The 13,567-nt window shown below is 39.1% G+C and overlaps 1 protein-coding gene across 1 annotated transcript in view; it reads right to left on the bottom strand.

Annotated features, from left to right (window-relative positions):
* The window catches only part of SLC12A1 (solute carrier family 12 member 1), an 87,204-nt gene that overhangs the window by 53,178 nt on the left and 20,459 nt on the right, over positions 1–13,567 (bottom strand). Inside the window, 6 exon segments of the mRNA NM_001310193.1 lie at positions 131–282; positions 2,775–2,859; positions 6,999–7,126; positions 8,774–8,885; positions 10,822–10,932; positions 12,026–12,165. Coding sequence (NP_001297122.1) covers positions 131–282; positions 2,775–2,859; positions 6,999–7,126; positions 8,774–8,885; positions 10,822–10,932; positions 12,026–12,165 — 728 coding nt within the window.

Here is a 13,567-nt window from a genome sequence, read left to right as displayed (position 1 = left end):
TGAATTGTTCTGTGCTGAATTCAAATGGACCAATAATCAATAAGTTGCAAACTCAGAAGTTTCATGATACTACATGTGACATTCTACAAATGAAAGCAATAGCAATAAACATTTTTTTTTCTCTTCAAACCTGGAAATTGTTCATTAGCCCATATTGACATGGTTCATGTCGACATCTTGAGAAGTCGTAGCCCAACCCACAGGCTGCTGAACCATTGCAGTTCATCCCAGAAATGACGGTGTCATTCATGCTTCCAGTGGCATCTCGGACCACACAGGCCCCTGGGGAAACAAGCGTGGCTCGTCAGTTCTTTATAAGGGTTCTGCTCCCAAAGGATTTTCTCCCGAAAACATAGTTTAATTTGAGTTGGTGCAGGTCGACTGTCATCCTCTCTGGTCATCCTGGGGACATGGTACCTGGAAGTTCCCATTCTCAAAGACTCAAGAGCGCCCCCCGACTCTGACTATCTGCCACTTCTACTGCCTTGGGGGGTTTAGGTCCAAGCTCTCACCTACATTTGCAAGATACTTAGGGTTTGGAACTCTCTTCTTTCTGAAACACACATGGCAGTGCTTTGCACATAATATTAAATTCATATTTCTAGCTAGGTGCTACTGGCTAGGTGTTTTTCAGGTAGAACAATTTATTTCCTCATCTGCAAGAGAACTAAGGGATGGCATTTTCAAATTCTGGTAATTAAGAGAACTGAGCCCTTATTTTCAACTGATGATAGTCAGTGCATAATTTTTTAAACTATTATAATTCTACTTTATATAGAATTTTAAAGGTTTAAATAATAAAAAAATGTTTGGGGATAAAATATTGAGATTTCCTTAGTAATATTAATGGTCAAAAAATATTCTATCAAGTGTCAGTTTAATCCATTACTTTTACCCATTTTGCTATTTTTGTTATTTACCATTATAAACATTCTACGATGAACATCTTTGTGCACAATTTTTTTCTTCTCTATTTCAAAATATTCCTCTAGGATAGATCCCTAGATCAAAAAGTTAAGAACTTTTTGAAGATTCTTGATATATATTTTTTCACTAACCATCCATAGGAATTTTATAATGATAATCTCTGCCACTATGTATTTGATAGAATTATGGAAGTATATGAATATATGTGAGAAATATATAGAAACATCTCTGAACTACCTGAACTAGGATAAATATTTTACAAACTAAATCCCAAATAGTAAAACTGTTTATTTTGCTCTTCAAACTCCAGCTGGTATGAGTTTTCATGCCTTGCTAATAACTTTAAGAGAGGTCCCAGTGACAGGTACTAATGGGAACCCTTAATTTTATCCATGGAATTCATATCCTGTGAATCTGTGAAAGACTTAGAAATGACAGGATCTTTGAGTTGAAATAATCAGTGTAGGAATCCTGTTTACATAGCTCTGAGGGGTGACCGCCTAGTCTCTGCTTAAACAGTTGAAATTATGAATGTTGCTTACCAGGTAAAACCATTTGTTCCAGATTTTACCTTTTTACTTTGTTAATTTTTGTTGAGCTTTTCGGGTATCATACTTTTTGACTTCTGTATAGCACAACTCCCTAAATTTCCATGAAGCCATGCCATGAGCCAAAATTTGCACTAATGACAGGCCGAGGACCCCAAGACTATCCTCTTTTCCAGGGAAAAGTATAGAAATGGAATTTTCTCCCACGCAAAAACTGGAAGAATCTCTGAAATGAGGTCTATAACTTTACTCATTTCTTCATTTTTACATTGTGTGAGCTAGGAAACCATTTGGGAAATTTAACTTAAGGTGATTTCAATGTCATTTAAAAATATGTCAATTTTATAAGTATTGGAGTAAAATCTCTCTTCATGTAACTAAACTTGGAAGTGCCACAGCAACATACCTAACATTATCCAATTTCCTCAAATAAGAGACAGTGAGAGAAGTGAGGGTCTCAGTTGACTGTTTTGCTTTTCTCTCCAGAAACCAATGTAAGATAAATGCACTTCCCTGATTTCCTTTAAGCAGACAATTGGGATGTGCCCTTCAGTAAAATGGTCATTCGGGCTTCCGCAGTGGGGAGCTATATTCCCTAGTGTGCACAGAAAAGAGTTTTCTTCTCTGAATGTTCCACATTTCTTCTTCTCCTCCTACGGGATAAGCGTGAGGTGACCCCCAGCCAGGAGGAGGCGTGGCTGCGGCAGCAGGTGGAACGAAAGTCAGCCTAGAAACAGCAGGTGCATCCACATATTTTCTGCTTAGTGAGCAATGTGGGGGCTGACCACCCACACGGCTGGCAGCTGGATCTTGTTCTGATTTCCTACCAACTGGTGACAGTGACATTTCCATATTAGGGACAGTAGTGCCAGGAGGAGATACAACGATCAATTCTATATCTTTCATACATTCCTCAGGCTTTTCTTTTTGTTTTTGTCTCGTTTTGTTCCTGGCTTCATTTCTCTTGCTCGTTTCTCACCTGCCTCCCAGGGCAAGGGAAGTGGATGCTGGGAGTGGTGGCTTCTTTGATGGTGGGATTTTCACCTAGAGTAGCTACATGGGATTCTCTTTGTGTTCAGGGAGAATAACAATCTGATTAACTCTACCCTAGCCCTGACCCAGAGGTGCCGGTATTACAGCTTAATTATATTCAAACTCCTAAAGCGCCCAGGAGGGGAATTAAAAATGTTGTCTTTTAGAAAAACACTTTCTACTTATGATCCCCTGAAAGCCCACTGGACATGTATGACCAGACTCCTTGTAATTCCAGCATTTGGACACCAGAGACACACGACTTACCTACACAAATAGCAACTCCTATGTAGGCAACAGTGGTGATGAAAATGGCCAGCATGGTTCCTCTGGGGATGGCATCTTGGGGATCCTTTGGAGAAATAATATGGTGGGATGAAGAGACAGGGTGAAGTAAGAAACAGAAATGACTTGGAGTTATTACGGTATTTCCAATGTTTAGGCTACCCTTCCTGAGGCAGGTTCGAAAGAAAAGATAAGCAAATGGCAAAGTGGTGAGCCTGAGCCATTTTTCGACAAAGAACAGGTGTCAGGGTGAAAAAAGAAATGTCTAGAATTTTGTGCTGAATAGATCTCTAATTGTCCAGGACAGAGTTTTTATAGAAAAGTAGACCAGTTAGCTCACTCATTAATGCGTCTCCCTCCCCTTTATCTCCTGTGAATTTCATGCAGATATGTCAAACCTTAAAGTATTAGGGGAAAGACACAAACATACTCCGCACATTGATGCACCTTGACAGTATCTGTATATGGGTATTAGTTTTGTACTAAGCTTAGGCTTGCCTTAAAAACAAACAAACAAACAAACAAACTTGAGGCAAAAAGGATGATCTGCTAAGTTCTCCAATCCCTCAAATTTCCCATTTGGAATCTAGTTCAGGAATGACTGCAATGGGAGATATTTCATTTCCATAAGCAGGCATAAAGAAAGAGGCAAATTTAAGCTTATACCAGAAAATGGGCTTCTCTTTTGCTTATGCATGCATATAAATTTACTGGACTGAGCTCACATCATATGTAACATACCATTTTATATCCTATTTTGGGAGCTAAATTATAGCATAATCAATTTCCAAGCAGCATAACTTCTAAATAATTGAATTCATCTTAACAGGGATTATTTTTTTAACAGGAATTATTAAATAGAGATTTCAGTGTATTCTTGGTTATAGAAGACAGTGCCTGGCATATAGTAGGAGTCAATAAATATTGAATTGAGGGAGGCACTATCTCAGTAGATATTAGTTCCCCACCAGACAATCTGAGATGTAGTACTACAAATATGCAATAAATGCAGTCAAAGTTCGAGCTTTTCTGTTTTTGTTTTTAACTTAAATCTGCTGATCAAAATCCATCAGAGAGACCAATTCATGGTAAATTTCCAACCTGACACCTGGAAATAACTTTACCAGTAAATTTGCCCTTAATGAGACTAAGTCAGTTCTGTGGATCCGCTCTGAACATGGATTCCTTCCCACTCTTTTAGGAATATTTGCACAGAGGCATGGTTCTGCTGCATATATACCTAGCCTCCTCCTTCCAAACTGTTGTCTACAAAAGTGATTTTGGGCCAACAGGTGCAGGGGAACAGCATGTCAAAGGAAGAAGAAGGTAATTAATGGTGGCTGACATGAGCCCCACTCAATCTCCCAATTCATGCTGTGTTTCAAGTTTTGTTTTATTAACTATTTTTTGTGATCTGAGTAGAAGAGAAGATTAAATTAAATGGGAGGAAAGGAGACATAGATACAGATATAGATATATGAGGTGTGAAGGTGGAAGGCAGTCATGTACCTCAAACATGAAAACTTAGTCTTCATGTAGAACTACTTCATGCTACAAACTCCGAAGTTACTTACTTAGAATTTACCTAAGGGTCAGACTTGACCCAATATAAATTAGGATGTCAGTATCTCAATGTATGATCATATATTCACACTGCCTGCTCTGGCTCCCTTTCCCCTAAACAGAGACCAGGACTTCAACAAATTCTTCGTTTTCACTCTAAATGTTAGTTTCCATCTCCCCAGCTGTAACCTAAAAAATCTAACCTTCCTTCGCCTTTCTTCGTGAGATGTTACATTTTTTTCTTAAGACAGAATACATAAACAATCTACTAGATAACTGTTTCCTGAGGGTCAACCACTTCTTAAACTTATATTTTGCACATGATTCTGTTCTTGCTTCTCATGACTCAGAGTAAGTCTGTCTTCACCTTAGACCATGAACAGCTTGGAGGACTGAGTGCTTCTTTGCTTCCCTAGTGCCTAGCGACATGTTGGCTGAGCTGAACTGATGACTTTTTTCTAAGGAAAGTGTAATATTCTTTCATTTAAATGTGTGCTTAGGGGCGCCTGAGTGGCTCAGTGGGTTGAGCCACTGCCTTCGGCTCAGGTCACGATCTCGGGGTTCTGGGATGGAGTCCTGCATCGGGCTTTCTGCTCAGCAGAGAGCCTGGTTCCCTCTCTCTCTCTCTCTCTCTGCCTGCTTCTCTGCCTACTTGTAATCTCTCTCTGTCAAATAAATAAATAAAATCTTAAATGTGTGCTTACAGTTTGCAGAATTTTATTTATTTATTTATTTATTATTTTTTAGAAAAAAATTTATTTATTTATTTGTCAGAGAGAGAGGCAGGCAGAGGGAGAAGCAGGCTCCCTGTTGAGCAAGGAGCCCAATGTGGGACCCAGTCCCAGGACTCTGGGATCATGACCCCAACCAAAGGCAAATGCTTAATGACTAAGCCACCCAGGAGTCCCTACAGAATTTTAGATCAGTGACCTCTGATACTTTTCCAAATCTGAGGACACAGCAGCTCCACATACATAGCTAAATTTCATTAAGCAGTGATATTTAACTACTAGAATCATTTTGAACAAGTTACTTACTTTTCTGAGCTTCCACATAATCTATTTTATGCCATATCTCAACTCAAGAATTTACCATAGCACTGTGGTCCCTAATATGACAAATAGAAATGCCTTTATTCATTCACTAAATAAATATTTACTGAAATCTTCCTAGCTCTGAAGAGGCAACAATGAGTATAACCAAAAGCAAGGTCCCCACCCTCATGGGCTTACATTCCAGGGTAAGCACCTCTTGCTCCGGTCCCACCAATGCCGATTTCCCCTTGTATTATAAGGTCATCCAGCCTCGTCAGGACTTCTCCAATTAAATTGTGAGGGATCCCTTACTATTTCCCAAATCCCCATGCCTAAACTCTTCTTTAGTGTTCTCTACCTGGAATATGCTTATATTTTCTCACCAACAATCAGTATTGAGCTTTTGCTCTAAGTTCACACTTCAAAGTAACATTATTGAGGAAACCATCCCAGCTTTAACAATTACCTGTTTCTTATGTTTATCTCACAACTTATTTAAACAGTCTATATGATTTTCATTTATACGTGTCTCTTCATGGCTCTTACAAATATTTCTTGTCTTCCAAAGTTGATTATAAGTGTATTGAGGTAAAACCGGTGTCTTCTTTTGTGTATATGGTAGGGACTATTTACTGTCCCCCAATAATCATTCTCACCTTCCTCCTTTTAACACAAGAACTCCCTAAAATTCTAGTCACATGGCTGCACAGCTAGAGACTACATTTCCCAGCCTTCTTTGCAACTAGGCAAGGTCGCAGAGATTAAATTCTGGCCAATGGAATGTTAGCAGAAGTAATATATGCAAGATTCAGGAATTGCTTGCCCTCTATTCCTTACTCTTCTTCCTGTGGGCTGGAACATGATCTTGGAATTGACCAGTCATCTTTGCAGGTGAGGGCAAACCATAAGGGAGTGGTCAATCAAGGGAGGTCATCTGGGATCCTGGTCTACTGTTTGGAACAGACTTTTCTTTTTCGACTCCATGGCCTATGAGCTCAGATTTTGATCCACTAGAAAAATAAACTTCTATCTTGTTTAGGCCAGTACTACCAGTCTTTTATAAAACATTCAAACCAATATTCTAACAGTGCTCATTACAGTACTTAACATAAACTAATATGAATGCAGTGCTAAATAAATACCATTTGAATAAGTGAATATATCTCTGAATGTAATGTCATAAAAATTCACTAATAAAGTGATTTTGAAGGGGAAGTAGGGAGGGTGTTTTTGTTTTGTTTTGTTTTCCCTGAATGATATGTGCTTTTGTTCCTTAGGTGTTTAAAAGAAAAAAGTTGGTTCTGATATTTTTTTTCACTGGGATATATTCATTTTGTTGGAAATGTTCCACACTTCCCAATTTTCTCTACCCTTCCGATATCACTGAATAAGTCCATCCAAAAGGATGGACTATCAAAAATAGAATGGTCTGGCATTAAAAATTTTGGCATTAAAAGAGAGAACTTTTAAATTACTGGGGACCCCTAACAGAAATTTTGGTTTTAACATCGATAGAGAATTATGGTCACTGTTGACTTCTATAGCTCGTGCTGCTCACCAACGGCACCACCACTTCCCAGGATTACAAAAGCAGAGGAAAACGACATACCTCCAAGTCTCCTGAGATATTGGCACCAGCAAGAATCCCAGTAGCTGCTGGGAAAAAAATGGCAAAGACAGAGAAGAAGCCTTCTCCTTTTGTGAAGCTTGGCCCAAAGTTTTCTGCAAATATTGACGCTGCAACACAAATAATGAGAACATTATCTTGTAGACTTTCTTTACAGAAAAGGAGATAGAGTTTCCTTTAGCTTCTATCAATGTATCATGCAAATGGGTCCCTATATTCTAAATGGGATGAATCTGAAGATGTTGCTATACTCCTGATGAACCTCATGTTAGTATTTGCCAAGAGACAGTATATGTATCGCAGGGTTTTAGATTTCTAGGATATAACTCTGAAAACTTTTTTGTGCCAACAGAGACCCAGGCCTCCAGATATTTTTGAATCTAAAAGACTGAAAAAGAGGCAAATGGAGAATTTTTCTCATGCCCATGCTGTCATATTCCCAAGTATAACACACATGTACACTGCCTTCAACATACACAACTCATTTCTTACGTGCATAAATATTCTAACCAAACACAGCTTTTCTATGCTTTTTTTTTTTTAATTGTAGGGGGTGGGTGAAACTATCTTAAAATTTGGCTACTTATGTTCTAACCTTCCCACTCCTTGCTCCCAGAGATTAGATCTTAAATTCTATGTCAAATTGTCATACATAGGAGAATGATAGTAGCAAGGAACTTTAGTCATAAAATAATACTATCCCATAGGGGTCTCAACAAATTACTTAAATGAGAAGGGAAAAATGCAGAAGAAAAACAGAAAAGAAGGGAAGAAAAACAACAAACAAAAGATCTAGGGTGATGCAGAAACAAGGAAAAAAAATTAAGTCATGAGAAAAAGTACAGCAGGAGCTAGAAGGAGGGAAAAGAATAGAAAGGAAAAGGATGTTAATATGCAAAAAAAGACAAACTTTATAAAGAAAAAGAATCAAGAAGAAAGAGGTGATCTGATACCAAAAGGAAACAGACACTAGTGACTGAATAAATGATGAACGGAAATATTTTTTAAATCTCAGCAGTGGATTCTTGAGCAAGATAGAGTGGAAAGCTAGGAAGGTGTGCAGAGGTGGAGGAGAATTTCATGCTTTGTGACATTCCCTCAGGATGTTATGCCAACTCCTACAATATTTTGTGCTTGCAAACCTGACAGTGATGCTTAACTAGGTAATGCTATAGATAAGCAAGGTGCAAAAAAGTTCAGCAGGGGGGCACCTGGCTGGCTCAGTAGGTGGAGCGTACAACTCTTGATCTCGGGTTGTGAGTTCCAGCCCCACAATGGGTATAAAGATTGCTTAAAAATAAAATTTCTTTAAAAAAAAAAGTCTAAAAGGAAAATGATTATGTTATTATTAATGTTCTCAGGGGTTGAACAAACTGCCTGAACTCTGTTCTCTTTCCTTGCATGTACAACTCTATTTCTACTATTTGATGGCAACAACGATTTGTCCCATACTTGAAGGTTTTCAAAGCACTTTTGCATCCACTATCTTATTGACTTCTCAACAATCCCCTCAGGAACTTGCTATCACTCACACTACCTCAGGCAAATTTGAACCTCAAACGTGTTAGGGGACCAGTCTTGCTGGCAAGCAGTAGGATTAAGACTCACTCTGGATCTCCCGAGTCTAACTAACCCCCGGCTCCTCCCTGGATCACACTGGGATTCTAATGGCTGATGCAGGGGTTAAAAGGGTAGATGGATGGAGGCAGGTAGTGGAGAACCATTGATTGCAAAAGCAACTCATTTGTAACACGTACCTTGGTAGTTAAAGAAACCTCTGGACTTCTTCTCATTGTTGGATGGAATAACGGTTCCAATGAAGAAGTTTGCAATAGCAATGAGGAGAATGACCAGGAGTATCACCTGAGCCTAGAATGGCAAAGTGAAAGGAGGCCAGCTTAGAATGAACAACTTTTTATACAGTTATAAAAGTCATGTCCGCAGAAAGTCCACTGGACCAAGACTACGTGGTTATTCTGATTAGAACTACTATCCAGAGTCGGTAATAGTGTTCTCTTACAGAATGGCATCTTAACAAGACTTATCTGACCTGAGTGTGGAAGTTACATTTTCAATGGCGGCATATGCGTGGGCACTTGAAGGTGACATTTCAAAAACATTCCAAGTTCTATGTGAGTAACTTACTGCAGTGCCCTCAGGAGTATAAATGGAGCCCAGAGTTTTATTGCGGATAGCGTATTTCTTTTCTAGGCAGAGTGCCTATGGATTCTTTCCTTTCCCAGTGCTAAATGCAACAGAAGTTTCATTAATAACACAAAATTCATAGAATTCTGAGATGCCTTGTACACTTGATGTCGGACCACCTGTGTGTGCCCAGCACAAGTGGTTTGCAAGGTTGACCAACTGAATTGTCTGTCTTTGTCCCCCTTCTCTCCCTGCTGACATTTCAAGGGTCTATTGGCTTGGTATTCCTATATGCCGTTCCCTCTGTAGGGAATACACTTCTCCCTATGCTTTGTGTAACTATTTCCTTCTTCTCATCCTTTAAGTCTTAGTTACTTCCCCTGAGAGGACTTTCTTGACTGCTGAATCTAAATAATAACAGCTAACATTCATGGAGGGCTTACAATAACAGACAGATTTCACTTTATCAATATTTTTTAGATAAATAGTACCGCCAATAACTATACGAAGTAGGTAATATTGTTACCATCATTTAAAAGGTAAAGACCCTGAGGTACAGAGAGATTAGGCACCTTTCTCAAGGTCATACATTACAAGGTCATACAATATAAACCAGATTCAAATCTAGGTGCTGCGGCAACAAAGCCAGAGCTATAAACCTACCCTTTATCACCATGAAACTACATTGCCTCCCTCAGGGAACAAAGTCATTGTAAGTAGATACCCCATATTTTCTATCTTAGTACCCTGTTTATTCTTTAAAGCATGTTCACAATTTACCGTTCTATATTTACTTGTTTATCTACTTGATCATTACTCATATCTCCACAGACCAAATGCTCAACTAGGGCCAGGATCGTGCCTGTTTGGGTCACCACTGAATATCCAGTACCTAGCAGAATGCCCAGCACCTAGTAATCACTGAATTAATTTTGGTTTGATGTGTGAATACATAATCCACAAACAAATGCTGTGTAGGAATGCTTCTCATTGTCTTATGAAGATGGGTGGGTTTGGCCACTTTTCAATCTCTGGAAATCTCCTTAAGTCTAGGTACGGTATCTCCAGGGACTTAAGACCAGTTGCAATTATATCAGTAACTGGAGAGTTATAAATCAGACAAAAGACATGCTCCTATCATTCAGAAATTTACTGTATTACTACTAGTTAAATCCACCCAGTGTCTAGTTCCAGGACTTACTCCCAAAATACTGTATCTTGGAGGAGAATGATAGTTGCTGCCTCTATGCTCTTCTCCCATCACATGTGAGAGAAGCCCATTTCCTCTGCACCCAGGTCAGCTGGAAAATGAGACACCAGGGGTGGGACTGGGAGACACAGGTTTCCAGCATGGACTGTTGCTACGATCATAAGGGGCCTGGGTGTGAAGATGGCAGCAACCATGGTGTCTCTGTCAAGGTGATGACAGCACAAAGAAGGAAAAAGTGCAGGCCTGATCACGTGACACAGGAGCGGGAAGTCATGACTGCCTGGACCCCGTGTGTTTGGAGGGCTTGGATTTCCCTCCAGTGCTAACCCGCAGCTTCTGCCAGAGCAAGTAATAATAACAATTCTTTTTGAATATGGGGTTTGTTCTATTTCTGCAATTTGGTCAAGACCTCAGCAGCAGTGGTTGATAACATCATTTTGAGAAAATCACCTTTGCTTCCCATTCCATTCCAGCTACTGAAATTCCTAAGAGAATCACCACTGTGATGGAGCCTATTATCCGGATGTCATTGGTGGGATCCACCATCATTGAATTGCTCTCCTGGAATAGAAACAAAATTCATGAAAATGGTTAGAGATGGAGGTGTTTTTTTTGTTTTGTTTTTTTGCCGGTATGTTGTATTGTAGAATTGAATAGTAAGAAGAAATACTATGCACTAACGACCATATAGGATCATGGAAAAACAAGCTGTTCCTAAATCAGAGATTAACATTATTTTGTCCTAAAATAATAGGCCATTGATAGCCAAGGTTGGAAGTTGGAAATTCTAGATGCTCATTCTAGTCACAGCTTCTAAAGCTATTGCAGCACTGAGATAAGTATGGGTACATATAAACATACGGTTTTGTTTCAGAAGAATGACTACTTTTGTGTCTCAAGGGGAATCTTAGAGAAATAAAAACGAGTGATTTTCAATGTGAATATTGGAAAATAAGCGTTATTCAATTAAATAACAAACTCCATAAACCAGATAACACATTTCTTGAAGATCACATAACTTATGAACTGTATAATCCCCCCATCTTCTCACTAATTTTCAAATAAAGGTACTGCTACTAATTGAATTCAACGAATGCTATCACTACCGTGAAAGAACTAGAAGTTAGTTCACCTACCAGCTAGTTAACACTCTCAAAGACAGACCGACTAGATGGTGTACTTAAACTAGGAAATGCTTAGTTTTCTGCAGTGAGTTGTTCTAATGTTTGAACTGTCTTTCATTTGGAAATCGATACCCATGGTAGTAATATTGCTGCTGATAACAGCATCCATTATTTATCTTTTGTTTCATGTTTTACACAGTGTTTCATGCATATTATCTGTTCTGTACCACATTTCTATGAAATCTATAGAACAGTATTATTAACCCATATGATAGATTTGAGAAATAATGTTCAGATGAATGGAGGGACTGGCCATCTCTCTGAGAATCTCTCAGCTGATCAATATGAGAGCCAGGATTTCAAGTTCTGATGCCAAGCCTAAAGCTCCTTCAACTATATCCAACTTCTGCCTTCTACAGAATAAATCTATTTCCTCTCATTCTGCCATAATGATATCCCCTAGTGCCCTAAAAAGGCAAATTGAACTGAATTATCTTATGTGGCTGAAGTAAAGAGAAACTTTTAATTACCTTAAGAAGATCTACCACTGTTTCAGCAAATCCCACCACATACATGGCAACAGCCACGGCATTGGCAAAAGCAAAGATCAAGCCTATAGACCCACCGAACTCGGGCCCTAAGCTTCTGGAAATAAGATAGTAGGCCCCACCTAAAACAAAAAATGAACATGCTTTACTCTGAGGAAGTGCTAAGGGATTTAGTTTCTATGACCAAATAATTTTGAATAATTTTTTAAATATTTTATTTATTTATTTGACAGACAGAGATCACAAGGAGGGGCGGTAAGCAGGCTCCCCACTGAACAGAAAGCCCAATGCGGGGCTCGATCCCAGGACCCTGGGATCATGACCTGAGCCGAAGGTAGAGGCTTAACCCACTGAGCCACCCAGGTGCCCCAATTTTGAATAATTTTTATTCTGTTAAAAATATTGCAACTTCCCAATGATTTTGAGAATCTTGTATCACTTTAATGAATAAGTTAGCCATCCTTTCTTTGTACTCTGTGAACTATAATAGAACACAGTAGAATTATCCTGATTTAGTAAGTTCTGATTTACCAAAAGCCAATTATATTCCAATTGTATACAAATAAGACTACAGCAAACTTTACTAAAACAAAATACCTTGCCTTCTAAAAAAAAATTCATTGGTGAGTTCAAATCAGTAATGTAACCAAAGTAAAGTTTTATATTTGAAATTTCCCGGAGCAGGCAGGCTTAGGCAGAAAATGAAGTAAGTGAAGTTTATCATTGCTATTCTAACTTCCTTACTGGTGTACTTTTCTTGTATGTATTTGCTGCATTAAAAGGTGTCTGTTTATAGGTCCCCTGGGTAGTACTGTTAGTTGAGCACCAACTCTTGGTTTTGGCTCAGGTCCTGGTCTCAGGGTGGTGGAATGGAACCCAATGTTGGGCTCTGCTCTCAGCTCAGAGTCTGCTAAAATTTCTCTCTCCCTCTGCTCCTCCACCATGAAATACATAAATTAATCTTTTAAAAGGGGGGGGGGGTCTGATTATCCACTCTATAAATTGGAATTGGTTCTCTATGTTTTTAGGTCAAGAAGGCCAAATACCCATATGAGTATGGGGGTGGCAAAAGGGAAGAAAGGTAGGTTTGGAACAATCACTTCTCCTTTGGACCTTGAAAAGATCAAAATATGTGTCTATGAACTTCTTTCTGTACACATGAAAGACTGAGCTGCCTGGTTACTCCTAGAGGGTAGTGAGAACAGGTAAAAAAATACTAGGTGTAGAGAGGCCTAGGTAGCTAGAAGCTCTGATAGACTGTAGGAAACTAATGACTTCCTGCTCTGAGCTAGTCTTGGAGGTGGGCAGAAGTGGTAGGGGAAAGACACTGAGGGCGCCTGGCTGGCTCAGTCCTCAGGCTCCCTGCTCTGCAGTAAACCTGCTTTCCCTCTCCTTGTCCCCTGCTTGTGTTCCCTCTCTCGCTGTGTCTCTGTCTGTCAAATAAATAAATAAAATCTTAAACAAGCAAAGAAAAAAAAAAAGGAAAGAAGGAAAAACACTGGACAAATATATCTTAAAACAAAA

Source organism: Mustela putorius, unplaced genomic scaffold (genome assembly GCF_011764305.1).
Source record: "Mustela putorius furo isolate JIRA1106 unplaced genomic scaffold, ASM1176430v1.1 tig00003898_pilon_pilon_pilon, whole genome shotgun sequence".
Taxonomy (NCBI): domain Eukaryota; kingdom Metazoa; phylum Chordata; class Mammalia; order Carnivora; family Mustelidae; genus Mustela; species Mustela putorius.
The sequence above is the reverse complement of the archived record's forward strand: the minus strand, read 5'-3'. Positions and strand labels throughout refer to the sequence as shown.